The sequence below is a fragment of the Ostrea edulis genome, chromosome 10 (assembly GCF_947568905.1).
Source record: "Ostrea edulis chromosome 10, xbOstEdul1.1, whole genome shotgun sequence".
Classification (NCBI taxonomy): Eukaryota; Metazoa; Mollusca; class Bivalvia; order Ostreida; family Ostreidae; genus Ostrea; species Ostrea edulis.
The window spans coordinates 42,990,946-43,013,203 of NC_079173.1; the positions used below are offsets into that span (position 1 = coordinate 42,990,946).

The window sequence follows — 22,258 nt, forward strand, 5'->3', positions numbered from 1 at the left end:
CTATAAGTATTCTGAGGGCGAAGATATGTTCAGTATTCTGTGTAGGAATAGAGATATATTATAACTTGAGTAATTACAATGCATGGTGAACTGTGCATTGTAAGATGATTTATACAAAAAAAAACATTCACACGAGCAATATAGATTTCAACAGAAATATTACATTGGAGAAAGAGATTTGTCATACTTAACATGTTCCGTTCATTGCCAACTGATGTACGTGTTTATTTGAGTCGAATGTGAGAAATGAAAACAGGTTGATAATATATATTCATTGGTTGCACATTTTATTTCTGGCATATCTAATCGTGTTTGGTGTATGGACCAGATAAAATGTTGCTCACAAGTAATAATGAAGAATTGCCGATATCTTAAAGACATCTTAATCTAAAGAAGCCAATGACTACTACAAGAACCTAAATTGTATGTAAAAATGTTATACAGTTAACACACAAATACAATCAGTGTCTAAAGTTATTGTACAATCAAATAATAATAGTTTACCAAGAAAAATTCCAAAACAGTCAGATATAATAATTTTCCCATTTACCTCTTATATTGACACTATGAAATGAAGACCACTAATTTCTAAGTGGAAATGACTACTGTTGGATTCTGGAAAATAAATTCCATTAAACGCCAGGTACATTTCATTTTGTTTTGTAGATGACATAACTAGGAAACCAAAGATTTACACCTCAGGTGACGCCTTTAGCACTGAGCATTCTGTAATGTCAAGCTCAGAGTACAAAGTGAGTGCTGATACAGAGGAAAGTGAAGAGGAGGCTGGATTTGGTACGTCAATAGACATGCAACTGAATGTGTTGTATCCCTTGATATAACATACCCATGTATGTATGTATCAATATGTTATGATTTTGTAATCTTAAACAGATGAGATGCCATTAGGCATTCTCAGACAGATCTTTACCAGATATGCTGAATGAGAAAAGTAAAGGCTTGTTTAAAATATTCGATATAAAAAAGATTCAAGTCTACTCAAACCATGAATCCCAGTGGACCCAAACGTTTCTAGCAGAATAGAGGGGAAAATTCACTAACAAGAGTTGCATTCATCAAGATACCTTCGTGAGGAGTAGATTCAAATTCCATCACATCATAATCCCTAGGTCCACAATTGAGGTTGACAATTTAGGAATATTGTCTACATGAAAATACTAAAATATTCTTTGCAACCACAAGGACACAAATTGTCAATTAGTATTTAAAGTGTAGTATAGATTCCAGCTTGTGTACACCTTGATGACAGGGTCCATAATAAAGGTTCAAAGTCTGATATAAAAAAAATCTTTAAAATGTTCTTGGGAGCCATATACGTACAATTTGTCAGATTCGAAAACAAGCTTATTTTCAGCTTACCAGGACAAAGGTTCTGAGAGTTATTCTTATAGCCACAGTTTCAGTGGTGGCTACATCGCACTTTAAAGAAACAACTTTAAGATTGCCTTTATCTTTTGAACCAGAAGGATTAAACCTAGATCTTTACCATCATATACATGATCAGAGCTATCATTTCACTTTTGACTTAGTGACTGTGGAGTTTGAGCTACTTAAAGATATTTATCGTTTTGAATCAAAGGGAATAGGATAATCTGTGCCTCGTTCCCCGGTGAACTCTGTTGTCATCTCACAACTGGTTTAAGAGCCAAACAACTTTGCTTAAAGATATACTTAAGATGCAGAAACTATTAATTAACTTGGAAATGTCGTAATGTAATATCATACAAATTTTACAATTAAAAGGTCACAGAAAGGAATCAACCTTTTTGTGATTTATTCAACCCCCTTCCCCACAAGGCAAGCTTCAATTGGGCGAAGTGACATATGAGCCTCTTGTTCAGAGTGTTTTAACTTTAATTGTCACTCTTAATCATTTTATAACATTCGAACTGTTGGTTTATTTCACTGGTTGCAGGCAAAACCAAGGAAGATGTGCTTAATATGTCGGAAACGTTGATGACCAAAAGACGAAAACAACCGAAAGAAAATGGAGAGGCTGATATTGGAAAAAGTTTGTCAGTTAATTCTCTATATATCGACATAAAATATCGTAAGCTTAGAAGAAGTCAAATCATAAACAATGCTTACGGAGATATCATTAGTAGCCTTGATTACTTAGACTGTATAGGTCTCAACTTGATGTATAAAGTTAGCCAGGGCACGACTATTAACCCATTCTTACAGTCTATAGAACCATTCTCTAAGTGCAGCGTACAAGACTTTCTAGAATGGATGGAAGACTGCAAACAAGTCCTCAGAAAAACACGATCCACAACATGGGGCCATGTTTCTTCTACTTTGTTTGCCGTGTATACAAAAGAGGCCATCTTGGGATTCAAGGAAAAAGATCTTGTTGAAATCATTGATCACAGTATACGATGTGCAATAGAGAGCGAGAATTGCATACTCGTTTCAGAGCTTGTGAGGACATACTGTATTGATCTCGATATTCAGTTGCAAAGAAATTTTGAAGATATCAAGAATATCACTACTGCCATTATTGACACAATCTTACAAACAGTGAGACATCTAATTTTGAGAAAATTGCCGACGCTCCAAAACAATGCCATCCTACTGTCTTTCTGTGTGGAGTGTGGACAAGAAAATAATTTAGTGATGATCATGTCATACAAAGGTAATATAGAAATGAAAGACAGACTTCCAGACCAAGTCATGGGATTAAAACTTGTTCTGTATAACTTTACACATCTCTCTGATGAAGCATCGAGTGTCTTCAATTCCATTCCAGTTTCAAATAAAACCCCATTACCAACAGTCACAGAAAGTGAAGCAAGAGAACTATTTAGGAAACACTCCAATCTCACAATGATATCAGCCTCACCATATAAATCCATAGGATATTCCAAGGGGAGACACAGAGTTGTAGAGACTCTGTGTATCAGTCTATTTTGTTTCCATAAAGGGTATATTCCCTATGGAGAGGAAATATTTCCAAAACAATTAGGAGGCATTGAAGTGGATGTCCAGGACGGATACTGTTACTTCGGTGCTGGAAGATCACTCGAATTAGGAGGACATCTCAAGCGTTTGGTGAATGGGAGTATCGGGGGATTTGTAGATCTCCCCAATAGTAAAGTTGGGTTGATAACATGTGCACACGTTGTATTTTCACCGGAAGAATTGATGAATAGGCAGTTCAAAGGTATTAAAGTCGAGGCATTTGATAAGAGATGTCATTCCTACAATGTGTGCGGAGAATCTATAGATGGAATTTTTCCGCAATGTGTGCAGATTGAACAGTTCAATTTGGAGTCAGCTTCTAAAGATCCTAACGTTGATGCTGCTTTAATTGAACTTGACCAAGATATTGACACCTTTGAGTTTCGGGCTGTGACCTCAGAACAGCTGCAATCTGCAGGTATTTTGTAAGCAATTCTTGTCCATGACCTGTTTTCTATATTGTCATAGTACACATTTATTGAAACATGTATGGTAACTCACTTCAACCGATTATTTACAGCTTAAAATAATATTGATTTGTTTACATAGCCATATTCAGTTGCCAGTCAATTCGAACTTTTTTTTATTCTTGTTTTTGTTTATTTTTCCAATACTATAATCAAAATCATAGGTTCTGATGCTATGACATGACTCTATGATCATGTGGCAAAATCGTTGTCTGTCAAGGTACGTTATATATCCCTGGACATCAAACAATGAAATGTAGTACATAACAGTAAGAACAAGCGACGCCTTAATCAAAAGACCAAGTGTCAGGCTATCGTGTGGAAAGGTCAGGTTTATGGGTCTTTTAGTAAAGATGTATTATTTCTTTTTCATGGAAATCAAACATTCAAACTGAAAGTGACACAGGTCGAATTTGTAGGCGTCAACAAACATTAGAATACATTATCACTCTTCGTAGAATTTAGTATGAAATGTATATAATAAAAAAGAAACACATATTTTGAAGTTCATGGGCCTAGACCTGAGGGATGTGATCAAAAATTTTGAAATTCTTGGTGAAGGGGATTCGAGTTCCTTCAGATGAAGAGTCATACTCCTTTTCAAAAGGAATGTAGTCATGAGAAAGGCAAAAAGGTGCACTCATTTAAAAATCGTCCTCTGAAGAACAACTGGGTCACAAAATATGAAATTTACATGCAGCATTCCTGACATAGTCCAGGTACAGGTTCGTTAATATCATGATTCTCAGCGGTATGATGGGTTACTTGAACTTTTAAAGCTAAGGTTTCATATTTTGTATACACATTTTTACAGCAAGACTTTTCGTGTGATCCAATGGTGTTTGGCCTTCACGCTCCTTGAGATTTGATCTACGTGTAATAAAAAAAATGAGCTTGAGCTGTTCAATATCTCCTGAACTGTTCTGTAAGGAAGATCTCCCATATTTAGTACCTATATTTCTTACGGCGATACCTTATATTTCATGCCAAGGCTTTTATTTTTGTGACCCTGAACTCGATGCATGACCCACTTTTAAGATAGCATTACCTATTAGATATATCCGGAACTATTTAGGTAGGGAATTTATATTTTGTGCATACATTCTTCATGATAAGACCTTGTGAAAAAATGGTGTTTGATCTTTTGACCTTGGAGTTTGAACTACCTTTTGAAAAACTTGACCAGTGAGCTGTTCGCTATTTCCTGAAGTATTTGAGGAATGGTTTAAAGGGAATAAACTCAGGTGACCTATTGCAATTTGTTGTCGTGCGTCGTCCGGTAACAATTCAACATTTTTAACCTCTTAATGATTACTATTCCAATTCTTTTCAAATTTGGTATAAAGCATATTTGAAGCAAGGGTGGCATAAATTGTAAATTGCAGGACTCTTGCACTCCTGGACCGCAGGAGCAGGGCGAAAACTGCCAAAAATTGACCAACTTTTATAAAAAAAAAAAAAAAAATTCTTTACAACCGCATATTTGTAAGAAAAACTTTATGCATTGTAATGTGGACCTCTACCAAAATTGTAAATTTCATGATCCCTGGGGCAAATGTCTGATTCCAGGGAGAGTCCAAACTTGGTATGTATAGTATGTATGTGTAAACCATTTATATAATACCTTTTTAAAACTATTGATATTAAATTGAAACCAAATAGATATTTAGAAGGAGTGGGTAGTCCTTTAGCAAAATTGTAAATTTCATGATCCTAATTACAGTTATGTCATGATCCTTTGGTCCTAGGTTGAGGCCACAATATGGAGTTAAAATATTTCATTGGAATAAAGATGGATAACAATTTATATTTTAAAATCGCAACAGCTGAACAACGACAGAAGCAATGTGGCCTATGATCATATTGTTTATTGCTTCATCTCGAAAACACCATGTTCAAAGTTTTACATAAGGTTAATTCGAAACATTCTTTTGAACAGCTAAGATAAACTTTGCTGTGAAGACCAGTTTAAAGTAACTTATTTAACAGAAGTTTTGCAAAGAACATGACCCACAATATGCCATTTTTGGCCTACCAAATTTGGAAAAATTGAAGAACACTTTAGAATAAATCTAAGATGATATTTTTTATCCATAACATGATCCAAGTTGTATTGTGCAATCGTTTCCTCACACCGTATGTTTAAAGCATTCAAGTAAATGCCCAAACCTACCGCAGTTTGACGTTTTCCGGGAAAATCGCATAAATTTGCCAACTTCGGTCAATAAATTCACATGGGCCGCATTACTCACGACTCAATTTTGTAAACTAAAATTAAAATGCAAAGTTAGATTAACGCTTTCCATTAAAAAAATTTACTCGTAATCAATGCGGCCATGTCGAAAAAGAAAATAATAATAGCAAAAGTGTCGTCTGGAAACGTCAGATTCCAAGGAAGTCAATAAATACATCTAACGCAGTTGATACGACTAAAAAAGAAACAGCAAAGAGGTGAGTTTTTATGTTGTTATATATTTTTAAAGTAAAAAATCAATATCTAAACAAGTAAATATGAGAGGCATGGCCTATGATAAAAAGGTGCAGAAGGGGGGGGGGGGTTACACCTATCGTGTATGTTTGATTCCGAAGTCCGCTCTGATGGATTTAAAAGTTCCGATTTCCCTACCTTTTTGTTACTTTAAAAATGACATTGTTCGAAACAGAATGAATGTTCGAATCAAACGTACAGCACAAACTTATACGGCCATACGGAATACCCCAGTAAATATTTCAATTACACAGACCCAGCATGTACATATGTATTACGCTTGGAGTATGTTCTATCGTATGGATTTGTCCATTGGTTCTCACAATTTTACAAATTTTGTACGTTTATTATAGGCTACAGTTCAAAGTTTCTAATAAAATATGAAGTCTGTCAATCGTAACTGTAAAGTTGTAACAACGTGTTACACTAACAAATGTCCGCATATTACGGTAATGTCAAACACGACTGTTAGCTTTATCTATTTTACATTTGTACATGAGAATCTGAACGCACAATATTCATACATCGAACGGAGATGACACAATTGTGGTTTTGTTTTCAATTTCAACTATTTAAGTTCGTTAATTCATACGTCCCTTGTATATAAGTGGAAAGAAACCTACAAATACATACAGAGAGTTTGTTTTTAATAAAGTCGGTCAATTTAAATACATATCAAATTATATCTTGTTAAATAATATTTGACATAACTTGTGTTGAAATGTAGAGTAATCACTTAATACGAAAGTTCCGAGTTCCCCAAGAGTTATTTCCCTTTGTTGAACTCTTCAGTAAATTATGACGTAAAATATGATGACAGTGGGTACATTTGCTAATTACTATCGTTGTATTATTTCTTAAAAGATGATATCCAGAGTTTCTGAGACAATCCTATCTCAGGGGAAAGGCAACTTTAGTGAGTTTATGAGTATTGGATAACAAAATGGCTCAAACAAATACTGTTAACTGCCATCTTTCTTTGATAAAAGCGTCACTCATGTAGAAGAGGAAATGAATATTGATTTAATAGCCAATTTGATGATCTTATTCAAACAGATTATGCTTGATATGGCCAGAATATACATACCAGTGATTGATATAAACAAAAGTTACGCTTTTATTACATTAATCGTACGTAATCGTTATGTACAACGCCAGTCTATGATATAATGTATACATTGTGTACCCACCATACATCATAAAATGCGAAATAGTTCGACAAAGGGAAATCCTTTTTGTGTAAATCGGAACTTGCGTATTATATTTATTTACTTTTTTTCGATTGAAGGGCAATAACTCTAAATGGAAAACATAGCTTACTAATGGTGGATCCTAGTTTTTTTTTTCTTTTGTTTTGTTTTATATATACACATGTATATCAAACGCTTTAATTGATTTTAGAATTTTTATTTTGTGCTGTGGACAAAATTGATATTGAAAGGACATGTTTTAAATGTTAGGGAAAAAACCATCTATAAAGGTGAAACAGCACCACCACCCCCACCCCCAACCCCCCCCACCCCACCCTCCACCCCCAAATGTATTACAATACTACTGATAATTTAATTTTTCTATTATCTATATTATTTCATGTTTGGAGATGTGCATGGTTTTTGCACCAGTTTCCTTTTTGGTTTAGGAAAATGGTTTACTTTTTCCTTAAAAAAGGACTTTGGGAGAGTCCATTAAACAGACCCAGGTTGGGAGATTTCAGGCTCTCATGGACTTAATTTCCGTGGAAACGAGGGGGTTATTTATATTCGGTCTTTCCTACCCCGGGATAGGAAAGACCGAATATAAATAACTTCCTCGTTTCCACAGAAATTTTCATGGACTACATATAGAAATAAATTAACCATGTAATATACATTGTTGTAAACCCCATACCCCTTCTATATTTCACATTGACATTAATCAACAAAACATTTTAAGATACACATTTTCAGTTTATTAGTGAAAAAAATAATTCCAAGTTTTTGAATACAATTTATTGATTCACCAAGCATTAATTAACAAGTTAATTGATTTATAATTAGATTTTAGGAAAAATAACCTAGGGTAATGGGTTTTAACATGAAGATCAGATTTTCATCCAACCCAAATTGTATAATTTCAATTACATGTATTTGACATAAATATTTCAGATATGCCAAGGAGTGGTCCCAAATTCTTTCTCTGTTTCAACTGTCCATGGAGAATAAAACCAAAACACAGATCCAGAATTTGAAAGAAATATAGGACAGTGATAACCACTCTGATAGGGAGGGCACCATCTGATGATGATTTTCTGTGCCAGAGTGTGTGTGTTACTTCCATATTAAACAGAAGAATATCAAGTCGGTTAGGCCACAGATTCAAGACAGTCCGGCACCATCACCAGCAGCAGAAGCTCTTCCAATTAGTCCTCCTTCTGTATCACTCCCATTCCCATGTACATCAATAGGGCACACTTCATGCTGAATCTGCAAGCGACCAGGTCCAAAGTTAGTTGTAGTCTCAGTAGGAGTAAGGCATGAAATCTTCATTTCAAAAGAGGCCATCATTCCTGCCGGGGCTCGCTTCTGTACAAATCACCTACAACAAGACATAGAAGAACTTGAACCTATTGCTGACACCATGTTCAACAAAACAGGAGTGACACAATTAATCAATCAAGGTTTTGAGAGCTGACGTTTTGAGAAAAGAGAAAATAAGGTTGGATTTTGAAAATAGTGAAAATCTAACTAACAGTGAGCATCAGAATCTCCTGGGAACCCCTAAAGCTGCTTTTAAGGACTTGCTGACATATGTAAATCTGTAGAATATGGAAACTTGTGCTAGATAAAAGCTTTATAACCTTTCTACCAGTGATGTATTTGTTGACAATAAAAAGGGTAATTGATTTTAGCAGAATAATTACTTATTATAAACCACTAGTATTATCATTATGATACTTAACTGACGAATAACAAACAACAAACATGATTTGTAAATGTTATTTCCTGTATAGATCTATTTTGGGAACATTATGAAAATATAGGCCAATTTAAATTATTTTTCATTCTGTGGCATTTACAAGCATGTATACATTACATGTAAATGCAATATAATCCAAACAATTTAAAACTACAGAGCCTTAGGATATATTCATTTCAAATATGTATCTACATCTAATTCTATTTAAATCTATATTAATGCTTGAAAGATTTTGAGATCATAGCTCATGAATTACGTTCTGTCAGTCAATAATGTATTGTACAAACATTTGAAATTGTTGGTTAAAAGACCTCAGCATCTTTACCTGATTAATACGTATAGGAATATATAATTATTGATAAAGATAAATACAGTAAAACTTGTACAGTATCATTTCTCAAGTCGTATTTTCAGAATCAATAATATACTGATTCTGATCCCCTATATCAGTGTTGTGTTGTTATTATTAAAGTATATATAGTCTTTATTACTGTGTATCTACATAAACATGGGTCCCGCGGACTTAACTGTTCTGCCTGCTGTCGGGTCTAAGCTTCGGGTAGGTCTTGTTGTACGTCTGGCATGTACCATAACCGCGGGAAATCTCCTCGTGCTGCCGGATGTTGATCCTCCGCAATCCGGGGATAAACAAGTCGTACTGGGGAAGACTCCCCAGATACTACACTCCCCTCCGTTTCCTCTGAAGGACGGGTCCAACCAATTGTCAAGGTGGGCGCGACACGCCCCCTCGGATGAACTATCCGAGGACGCCGGAAAGGGTTCAAGCAGGAAAGGTCCGGGTAAATGCCCTGGAGAAAACTGACTGGGACTAATCTAATCCCAACCGGTGTGGGCCAGGGCGAGCCCTGGATCGCACATCCATTACTGAAAAGGATCTATAGATTCTCCCACCAGCTCTAAATACAGGTGGGGGCCAAGGCAGCCTGATGCCTATGAACTGTCGGACTTGGGTCCTGAATGAGTCATGTCCCACAAGATTCGTCTCGAAGTCAAACTCAGCCCCTTGAGTCCAACCTGGGAACCCGAGAGGTTCTCGGGATACATAGTTCCACGACACCTCGCTAACAGGGTTGTGGTAACCATCCCGAACACCTTCACTGGGCGCACAATGAGTAAGGCCAACAGCTGAATCTTCAACCACACTAATTTCCTCAGCAATGTTGGTCGGCTTAGGGGGGAAATCTTCCCACTATCCAACATGGCCTCCTTGGAAGTTGACCAAGTTCCAGGGCAAGCTAAGTGGGCAACATTAACTCTTGCTGTAAATGTGCTGAGCTTAGTCCCTGCCTCAGTGTGGGGGTCCACACTGTTCACATTCTCAACGACCAAGTCAGGTGCCAGCACCCATGGTTCGGCCTCCAAGGCTGATCCGATCGCACTGCCTCCGGAGATGGACACTTCCTCATCTGAAGCATTGACAATGCTGGTAACCAATGTTTTCTCCCTAGCATAAGCGTGCGGCACCGACAATACGTCCGAAGTCTGCTTGATCTGAGGGCCAACTACAAAGTCTTCCAACTCCTTATCCAAACGACAAGGACATAGGACGACTGAAGCAGCTTCGACCTGCTTAGACTTCGTTACTGAAACCTGGGTCTCCTGTCCCCCTACTGAGCGTCTGAACGTCATAGGGACCTTTTCCTCTCCCAAGGTCATCGTACCATGCTCCAAATCTATGTGAGCCTTCTGCTGATGGAGAAACTCCATGCCTATCAGCATTTGGTCCTGCAGGAGGGCCACATACAGGTCGACATTATGTTCCTTGTCTCCAAGGCGATCTGCCACAGGGCCAATGATGAAGCCCCTCATCCTGGCATTTCCCCCTGCCTGGACCAAGGTCAGATGCTGCTTGATGGGAGGCTTGGGGTCGAGCTCCTCGTAGACCCGGGTGGACAACACACTCACCTCCGCCCCAGTGTCTACCATTGTCTGTAGTCTTGGTCCCTGGACTACCATTTGGACCATGAATCCGGTGGTTGGGCGTATCTGCCCTATTGGCACAGGCGAGTCTTTGTGGGATTCTCCCGCATGCCGGAATGGCATATCCGCAGTCCTGTTCTCCGCTTGGCCACTGACCACCCCCAACCCACATTCCTCCTTGGGCTGAACCTGTGCCCTATCTGGCTCCGGGCACTCGCTAGGCTCGGACGCGGGGTCCGCGCCTACCTGATGCTCCTGAATGGACGAGGGCTCCAGATCCGGCAAGTCCTCCGAATCCTCCCCATCTCCCTGGTTTTCTGCCCCAAAACCGGGCAGTTCCGGCACCATGATATCCTCAGGGAGCCTGAATCCCGACAACATATCCCTGGGAGAGGGCTCCTATTTGTCCTCATCCCATCCTATGACCCAATCCTCGGATTCCTCCTCCTCGGGTGCCTCCCTGAACCGCACTTGGAGCGTGCCCTTCCTGGAGCGGCGCATACAGGAGAGCGCCTGCCTGTGTCTTCCTACAAACCGACTTGTCCCCGTACAAGCCTCGCATGGTCCTGGCCTGGGGAGCCCTCTGGAGTTAACATCCTCACTTCCCGCTGCGTAGGTCCTCCACTACTAAACTGTGGTTGACGGGTCTTGGCTCCCCGCCCCCTTGGTTCTGATAAACACGGCTGTGCGGCTTGGCCGTCCCTATGCTTGACCTTGGTCCCCTGGTCCTGGTTCGCCTCAGTTTTCCCCCGCCATTCCGGGCATTCCCGCTTAAAATGTCCCATGGCCCCACATTTGAAGCAGACTGCTGGCTTTCGGTTGCCGTTTGATGGTGGCGATGAAGGTCTCCGAGAGAGGGTCCGCCCTCAGATTTCCTTCTCTAACTCCCCAAGTCGCTGACGCATCTCCTTGAGCTCCTTGTCAGGATTGGGAGCTTCAACCTGAGCAACCCGCCTCACATCCCTCATGGGCTTTGAGGATTTCATCTGCCGTGAATGTTGATAGTACTGCATTTGGTCGACTGCTTCCTCAACTGTCTTGGGCTGGCCGTCCAGGGCATAAAATCCCGCATACCTGTCCTCAGCACCATAACACAGCCGTGGGATGGCATAGACATGTACATATGGCACAGACGGAAAAGCCTGGGTGGCCAGGGTAAGCACCCTGTCAGCCCAATGTCGCAATGACTCGCCCACATCCTGTGATGCTGGCTGAAAGTTCAATGGATGCGTGAAACCTGGTGCAGATGACCCAAAACGTTTCTCAAACCGCCCAATGATGTCAGCCAAAGAGAGACCGCGGTCTGTTTCCATCAACAGGGTGTAGTAGTCACTGGCTGTCCCCTCCAAGGAGAAGCAGAACTGGTCGTGTTGTTCCATCTCAGTCCACTGTTGCCTGCGGGCCAGGTGAATGAACTTGTGCAGGAAGGACTTCGAGCTAGAATTTCCATCGTACCGCAAATCCTTGTACTGGGGTGCGTTTCTACTGAAGCCTATCGACTGCTCCCCTCTACAAGAGTACTGGGAGACCTGGTACGTGGTGCGAGACGCTGGAGCTCATGGTAAGGTAGGGCATAGGTGTGCTAGCGTAACAGCCAGGCATGGGAGATAGCAAAGGCTGGGTGTGGGGGGCATTCCCCCAACCCAAGGGTCTTGCACATGAGATGGGTAGGCATGCGGGACTGGGAAGCCTGTAAGCAGATCATAGCTCTGGCTGGGCTGTGGGGACTGGTAATCCCCGTAGGTAATCCCTGGCTCCGAAAATGGGGCAACTGGGGAATACGGTCCAGTAGTGGGGTGATGCAAGCGTGAACTCAAGCCCATCTGGGGCAAACCCTGACTAAGCTGGCCTAGGGCCTGATCATCAACCCATGAATGAGGGGGTGGGGCTGACCTTGACACTGGAGTGTAGGAATGCAGAGTAGGGGCATGATATTCCGGGAGACTCCCAGAGCTGGGTACATGACCACTCTCCTTGACTGGAGTAGGCCTCACCGGGACATTAGGAATAACTGAGCCCCCAGCAGGGGACAAGAAATCCTCGTCCCACCTATCCCAATCGCTAAACCCTGGGGTGTCATGTCCAGACCCTTTCTTGGGCGGATCTAATCCCATTAAATTCCCTGGGAAGTCACACCTACGTTGCACATCCCAATCTAAGCTATATCCTTCATCAGAGCCAAACTGCGTGCCACTATGCCTCTCGCCCTCTCTAGAACCAATCTGCGTGCCACTAAGCCTGTCGCCTTCTCTAGAGCCAAACTGCGTGTCACTAAGCCTGTCAACCTCTCTAGAACCAAACTGCGTGCCAATAAACCTGTCTCCCTCTCTAGAGCCAAACTGCGTGCCACTAAGCCTGTCACCCTCTCTAGAGCCAAACTGCGTGCCACTAAACCTGTCACCCTCTCTAGAACCAAACCGCGTGCAACTAAGCCTGTCACCCTCTCTAGAACCAAACTGCGTGCCACTAAGCCTGTCACCCTCTCTAGAGCCAAACTGCGTGCCACTAAGCCTCACTTCCCCACCTGTGGCATCCCTTAACCTACCTCCCCCTCTCTCTCTCAAACAGAAAGCCAAGGACGGCGTGAAATAACGTTCGCCACCGCCTGAGGATACCTGGGAGTACGCGGGTACATTCCGCGTGACCACAGGTGTGTCCGGGTGAGGGCACAAGCCCAACCCATGTAACGCCTCATCTATAGACATATCCATCTCACAAGTAAATAATCCACAAAAATGTATCAAAAATGCAGTCAAGTAATGTCTAAATTGATTCAGTAATTAATAAAAATCCCTGTTAATCACTAAAATCGAAATCTATTCCCGAGTAGAAAAAAGAAAAATCCCAAATCTGACACTACCCACCAATATGGCGACCTAACAACGTGACTGGGGAAAGCACAAAAAAAATGCAATAACCCACCCAGGTAAGTCCGCGGCCTCGAGTTGGGCGCCAATAAAGTATCTACAGTCTTTATTACTGTGTATCTACATAAACATGGGTCCCGCGGACTTAACTGTTCTCCCTGCTGTCGGGTCTAAGCTTCGGGTAGGTCTTGTTGTACGTCTGGCATGTACCATAACTGCGGGAAATCTCCTCGTGCTGCCGGATGTTGATCCTCCGCAATTCGGGGATAAACAAGTCGTACTGGGGAAGACTCCCCGGATACTACACTATTCACGCTATGGGATCTACATGTACATCTAACAAAAAAGATCATTTGACACTTACTATTAGGTGTCTACAGTACTTTTCCTTTAATCAGGTTTCACAGCAAATGCTCGTTGAACGTGTAATTCCGAGTAAATTCGAATTGAACATGTTTTGACAAGACGCGGTGTCAACTTAGTTCGTTACCATTGATATCGATACTCGGTCGTTTTAATACATAAAAAAAAGAAAAAAACTATGGAATATGATATGAAACAGAATTGTTCCAATGATTCACTTCTTTTCACCATGTAAATATATTACATACTATATTTATTCTTCTTATTTCAGTATTTTAAAATTAAAGTAAAAATAATTTAAAAGTAAAGTTGAACAATCACGGCTTTAAAAATCATTTCTAAAATATTTCTTATTTCTATTTCCCAAATTTGGTCAAAAATGCTTATTATGATAATTGAATACGCCATTCTAGCTATTTGAGTGCATATAACTTGATATATTTAGAAATTTATAGGTTTATGTACATTGTACATGGTCATTGGAGGTTTATTGTTGTGACTTGTATCCCGAAATGCTAATTTTTAAACATTAAATATCACAATATTCAACGTCATAGTAACAAAAAAGTGTAGAATATATGAAAAAAAGAAAAACATTTCCAGAAAGCCTATATCCCGAAGATTATTATATACGGAAATTATCAATATCCCAGGCTAGGTCATTTTTCATGGTTCGTAGGTCATGTTCTTTGCAATACAAATAGTCAGGTGTATCAAATGGTATATGATATGAGTCTTGCTGTTTCAGGTTTTGACCCCAGTAATCCCCCACTGTTTTCCGGAGAGGTTGTATCTCTTCCTGGTCCAGATCCGGATTTTGATGATGATTGCATGGATATCGACAATGAGCTACCCAATCCGAATCCTGTGCGCAAAATCAGTAGGAAAATATCTAACAAATTAGACAGTGTTGTGAAATATGGCGCTGTAACTGGATTAACCATTGGTAATCTTTATCATAGTCCTGTACATGTTCGTTTTGTTCAAGAGAAGCTGGCCCTTCCAGGGAAGTTTTGCTGTGCTGTTATGTGCGATCAAATAGAAATTCAGAATCTGCCCCAGGGACAGTTTTTTGTGTGTGGTGACTCGGGCTCGTTTGTCTTTTGTATCAATCCTGATAAAACACTCAGCTGTCTCGGGATGGCCATTGGACTCTCCACACGAGAATCCTGTTTAGTGACTCCTATTGACAGAATCTTACGCAGTGTATCTCCTCCTGGTGCTCGTTTAAAACCTTGCAGTTCTTTGATTCAGCAAACCAGGACCAATACACCACCTCAAGCAACATTAGACATGATTTTGGCAGCTATACAGAATTTGCAAACTGAAGTTCGAACTCTACAGAGCCAGGTTCAACAAATCGAAGATTCCAAAATTCAGTCATCGTCCAACCAATCCAGTGTCAATCAAAATTAAGACTATATTTAATAATGAGACACATTTTTAGAATTTCATATTAAGGTAAAGGGTCACTTGTAACACGTCATGAACCCGAATCATAGTCAAAATAAGGTCAGGAGTGGTGTTGGAAATGTTCATCACAGACTGTTTTGCCATGCATAAAATATTAGACGTTGAAATGTTTATCGCAGACCGTAACTTTGGAATACATTAGACATTGAAATGTTTATCGCAGACCGTAACTTTGGAATACATTAGACATTGAAATGTTTATCGCAGACCGTAACTTTGGAATACATTAGACAATGAAATGTTTATCGCAGGCCGTAACTTTGTAATGTACAAATACACTGACACTGTTATGCTGTTATTTTGTTTGACCCTAAACACTATCATTTTGTAATTGAAATGTTTCCTTCATGCTCATCATGTCCCTTCCTAAAAACAGGGCCTTCTATTACTTTTAAATGCGGAAAATATTTTACTGTAAATGATAACATGTCCTGCAAGCCGAAAAACTTACTATACTGCATTATTTGCAACGGGTGTGGCGAGGAATATATTGGACAAACCGGAACACAACTAACAGCCAGGATGTGTGTCCATCGCCAACAAATTAACGATCCCAGTACAAGAAATACCTCATGCAGTGAACACTTTGACACCTGTGCTAGAGGCAACTACAGCGTATTTCCATTTTATAAACTTAAAACAGAATCAACGTCCATGAGACTTGCTAAAGAAAATTATTTCATTAAACTGCTTTCTCCTAAACTAAACAAACTTTAATCAATGCACATATGACAAATTCTGATTGTTAAACCTCTTAATTCATCAACTTTTATCATGTAAATGTTTATGCTTATTTTGTCCAAGTCACCTTTCCCGAACTTTTGTATTATGACGTCATGTATCTATTCCCTCCTCGCAAAGACTATCATGACGTCATGACGTCACAATAGACGTCTCTAAGATAAACAACTTTGTATTCATTATTAATTTGTATTCACCTGAGGATGGATGTTAAAATCCAGAAAGAGCTAGTCATTTAAATATATATTGGAACTGTATATATTCCTGCTTTTTTTATTGAATTATATATATATATATATATATATATATATATATATGTATATATATATATATATATATATATATATATATATATATATATATATATATACAAATATGAAAGCCCAACTAAATAGTTCAGGAGATAGTGTCTAAGTTGGGTTTTCTTCAAGGGTCAATGTCACAAGTTTTGAAACTGGTACCAAAAAGAAATGTCTTGTCACAAGAAATGTGCAGCCATATCTCTTGGCACTCAAAAGGGTTGGATGATGGCGAGGATGAAAACAAGATGCCCATGGACCACATCGCTTATTCGAGTTACCTTGTCCCTGCATGCTGTTCTGTAATTTTTAAAATAATTCTTGCAAAATTTTACTCCCATCAAGAAAGGTTTGACCCCATATTGTGACCTTAACTTAGCCATGATGCATGCCACGAGGAGGAAAATCATGGTATGAAATTTTCTTTGACCCTTTATATTCCCATATAAAACTTTAATATGTTCCTTCATTTGAACAAACTTGAATCCCCTTCATCCAAAGATAATTTGTATCAATAATGATTAAAATTGGCAAAGTGGGTGAAACAATCCCACGTGTCGGAGTGGGCCCCTGTCATACCCTCGTAAATACATATACAGTACACGACACGAGTTTTATGCCCCCCACAGCAGAAATACCGCTTTTGAAAATCCACGGAGATACACCGTGTCCTCCGTGTTCCACGGTGCGTGCTATTTGTGAATACACAGAGCTTCTAGCAGCTTTGCTGTGACTATGGGAGCCTTGCAGGATGCGTTAATGTGTGTCACAGATAATCATGATAAAGGAGGAAGTTTGATAAAAGAAAAAAGTCAATATTCCCCCCCCCCCTGATATTTATATTGTTTTTCAACATTTTGAGCCAATTTCAACGATACCAAACAATATATATTATGTTTTTGAGTAGACCTGGTTTTGAATTTTTTTCTTCAAATCTTTTAATCTCTCTCTTCATTACAATATTCTTAAATTCTATCCTTAATGAGTATCCTAACTGCAGGCGATTCCTGTTTTGAATGTGAATTAGTAAATGAAAAGTATATATGTAAAACATGTAAATAAAAGGGATCTTTAATAATTACCGATGCTCTCTCTCTCTCTCTCTCTCTCTCTCTCTCTCTCTCTCTCTCTCGGGAGTGTCTTGATAATGCAATGATTTTTGTATAACAAGTTTGAGAGGGTCTTTATCACAATACCTGGAACTAAATTACAGTTAGCTAGTTTTGTTATTGAAATTGAAAGCAGTTTTTGACTTCTTATATATGAAAAGTACGTGTGAAAAATATTGGGTAGGCGTGGTATAAGATCTAGTCTAAGATCACGGGTATCTTGTGCCGACTCAATATATTTCACACTTTCCACAAGAAGCCAAGTACTTCCCTTGATTTCAACTACACAGATTAGCTGACCCCCAATTGTTCATCTGAGGCGCAAACCTCTTTGAATTTGCATGGAATGTACAAGTTATACACAGTTCATTGTTATCGTCATAAATTGTAATCCTGCTAACCCGACACACATTTTTTTTTTTTATCTAAAAAAAGTTATTGAATGACAAAGTGTGACCAAACTGCAGATTGAATTTTATAGAGGCCCATGCTAACATTACTTATATTTCAATGTATCAGAAGGGGTATGTTGCCGGTGGTTAATTTATGTAAAATTCTTGACAAGCAATAACATAACACCCAAAAAATGGTCTTTAAATTGTTCAATTATGAAAACCTTAAATTGTGTACATGTGTGTGTGGGTTGGGGATAGTAGTCTTCATTCCCCATCCGCTCAAACGGTCTCAATTCCCCCTTTCGACTTCAATTTCATAAATTATGCAGTGGGTAAGTCGCTACTAGGACAAATTTTTAACTTCTAAGCTTTCATATTACCCCCCACCCCCACCCCCCTCCGATTCTAGGTGCATGTAATCAATATTTAAGAATTTAAAATATCGGTGTCAAATGTACGGTGGTATATTTAGGACATGCATTTTTTTTTACTTCTTATTTTGGGAAATATTATGTCGTTCGCACGTATGGAGCGACAAATTAACATAAACTCAAATAATTGAAGATATCTTCAATTATTTGAAGATATCATCAATTCAATTATTGCTCCCTTTAATTGAATTAATGCACGCACCAATTGAATTAATGAGAGCAATAATAGATTTGATGCGCGTTTTAATTTAATTATTGCTCTCTTTAATTCAATTGATGAGAGCATCAATTTCGTAGAAATAATTAACTTAGAGCTCGGTATAAATAATTTGATGATAGTTTTAAGAGGCCGTCCACGGAGATATCAGGCAATAGCTATAATACGGCTGGCACATGCAATTCCCCAAAATTTTATTCATACCCAATAAAAGTTAAGGTCATACGCCAATTTTATCGTATGTAAAGTGAATTTCACAAAAAACATTGTTAGATGCCAAAACTTGGCCTATTTCATAAATTGGAGGACACTATATAATCTATAGAAAATGATCATTTTGTAAAGTTAAATAATACCCAATACAATAAAATTTGTCCAGAAAGTATAAACAATATTTGAAGAAAATTCCTTAATAATTAAGATGAAACAATAAAATTGCTGGGAAACAATGCTGTTGTTGAGCATTTGCTGACAGAAGTAGCCAAAAAGCCAGTAATTTGAGTTACCTCCCTTGGCGTAAAAAATGTAAAATTATCCGAAACTTGCCTAAATTGTAATTTTCGAAGAAAACAGTATTTATTTAGAACATTTTTCACTTATCTCGATTTTTTTTATCAAGTGTAAACGTGGAATTATTTTTTTTCTTAATTTGATGGTGAAAAATAAATATTCAGCCCGGACCTTATCAAAGTTTCGTGGGTAAACAGATATGGCTGACAAGTGATAGAAACGTGAAGTTTTTCTTGGAGTGGTCCTTATTTTAGGGACTTGTCAACCCTTAATAATTGTTCAAAAGACATAAGTGGATATTCAAGATATTTTAAAGTTGCAACTGCGTGTAATATTCAACCGAGATTGACCCCCTGCTGTACAGATCGGGGTACTTCGAATTCGACGTAAAAGTTTAACTGTTTAAACTATCGTGCACGGTACAGATGCTTACTAGTATGCCGAGGTCATTGCGATTCTTTGGGGATTTACTGGAGGCAACCACCACTAAATGTAGTTATCTACTACACAAAGGAAAGTGTAAAGCAGACAGAGCAGTAAACTTCAATGTTTCAAGGGAAATATTTATTCTCGTTGGAAGTGGTAAGTATAGATGTCGAATTTTCTCTGTTATTTTTCTTTGAACACTGTCTTTGATTGCTAGACAATTTTGATGCAAGTTCTCATGATGTGTCAATGCAAACAATTCATTTGATGAAATTATTCTTTTTAAAATAATGATTAAAATAAATCCCCACAGTAAAAAAAAAACATTAAATCAATCGGGGGGTGGGGGGGGGTTAATGTAGGGATTTTTAAAATCTGTACTACAACACAATGTTTATCCACAAATCATTGAATTAAGAAACAATAGAAGCACACAAAAACAAGATGAAAGTGGTGAAAAGTTCAATAAGTGTTTATAAAAATGTTTATTGTCCTTCAAGCTATGTACATATCAGCATGCATGCATAAAAAATAATATATATTAAAATTATATCAGATTATTTACTAGCTACTTTTCACATGTGTTTGTTTTTTGGATTCCTAGATTTAATAACTATTAAAGGATGAATGAATCAGTGTGAGAGGGTAGTATATGTACATGTATGTATGTGACAAAAACCGAATAATAAATATTAAAAAAATAATGATATATATTTATTCATGTAATTATGCAACTATAAGAACCATTATGGGGGTGGGGGTAGTGGTGTTAAAGGTTGATGTATATCATTAATTTCTCTTTAATTTCTCTAAATTTAAGCTGAATGGATTATAAAATTCAGATGGTTTAACATGACACAAAATCTGATGATTTATTTGCATGCACACAGGTACTAAAGTGTATTAGTGTGACATATATGTATATACCAATTACCAAAGCTTGATAATGAATACAACGCCCATTTCATTACATATTTGGAAAATAATTATAGTCAAATCACCCCTACTGCAAGCCAATTATCAGACTGTATCAGTGAGTATATTTATTTATTTCAATGAAAAGATTTTAAATTCAGAACATGGTACATCTGACCTTGTCATAATTCATAAATTATGTAAGTTTAGAACTATTACAGATAAGAGCTTTTAAGTTAAAATTAGAATTCCACATTTGACATGTATATTTCTTGAGACAAATCCTGACCAAAGTCATCCAATGTTATGATGTCCCAATCCTTTTGTTTTAACTCACTTGGCAGACATACATGTAGAATATAAAAACTTTAACTTTGACAATAACATAAGAATGGTTAGAGATGGGGATTGGATATTTCAGAAATGTGTGTTCCTTATGTCATATGATAGAAACATTTTTACCATACGACCTTGACCCTTCATATTGCAGTTTTATGTGATGTCACCATGCCACACACAACACATACATGCATTTTTAATTCATGACTGTTATCAAAGATTTTAACCCACTCGACAAGTTTTAAACTTTCTTCAGACAATTCTTGTTTAGATAATTTCAAATACTAGCTCGTATATATATATATATATATATATATATATATATATATATATATATATATCAGAGGTGATGTTTTGAAATCAGAATGTGGTTTAATTTTTGAATCAATGAATATATAGTTTTATTTTTTTTTTAGCTCACCTGAGCTGAAGACTCAAGAGAGCTTTTCTCATAAAAATTTGTCTGGATTCTGTTGTCATCATAGTGGTAATAATTTTTCCCATTTTCATCTTCTCCAGAACCAATGGCCCAATTGAATGAGATTCATTTTCGTTTAAATGAAAGGTCATGCCCCCTTTGAAGGGAGATAATCAAGAAAAGGCAAAAATAGGATGGGGTCATTTAATATAATGAAAATATGCAAGCAATCCCAGGTTGTGTAGATTGGAGTTAGTTCAATTCATGACCTGGGTGTAGGATGAGGCTATAATAGGGGGTCACAGTTTTATAAGGGATAATATAAGGAAACATCTTTAACAATCCTCTTCTCAAGAAGGGTATGTCAATGATTAGTCATATTCATATGCAAGGATCTTCAGGTAGTGTAAATTTTATTTTGTTCAATTCAGAGGCTAAAGAATTAGGGTATGGAGGAGATCAAAGTATGATGTGGGAATATACAGGAAATTAAAACAAATTCTTTTCAAGGTTAACAGGACCACACTAAATCCTTTCAAACTGCAAATGTTCCTAATTTGTGTTGATTCATTTTTCCTTTCTATGCGCCCATGACTAAAGTCGGGGGGGGGGGGGGTCTGGAACTTGCTCATGTTAGTAATAAGGCTCTCATATTTCATATCTTTATTCCTTATAATAAGACATTTCTTTTGATATCAATTTTTTTTTTACTTTTGTGTTTGGCCTACTTTTAACAAAATATAACCTACAGTAGGCAATTCTCCTGAACTATATATAAGATAGTCTAGCCTTTTATGTTTAGTATTTAGATATCTTAAGGCAAGAACTTTCATTTGATACCATGCTGTTTGATATTGTGACCTTGGTTTTGAAGTTTAACCCAGATTTTATTATATTGATATTTTACATAAAGATATACACA

At 38.0% G+C, this 22,258-nt stretch overlaps 1 protein-coding gene across 3 annotated transcripts in view; it reads left to right on the forward strand.

The window, feature by feature from the left end:
* Window positions 1-16,534, forward strand: part of LOC125666134 (uncharacterized) — a 54,545-nt gene extending 38,011 nt beyond the window's left edge. For all 3 annotated transcript variants that reach the window (XM_056151392.1, XM_056151391.1, XM_056151393.1), the window contains 3 exons: window positions 667-795; window positions 1,937-3,400; window positions 14,812-16,534. In XM_056151392.1, coding sequence (XP_056007367.1) covers window positions 667-795; window positions 1,937-3,400; window positions 14,812-15,479 — 2,261 coding nt within the window. In that variant the 3' untranslated portion in view covers window positions 15,480-16,534. The remainder of the gene's footprint in view (window positions 1-666; window positions 796-1,936; window positions 3,401-14,811) is intronic.
* The last annotated feature ends 5,724 nt before the right edge of the window (window positions 16,535-22,258 follow it).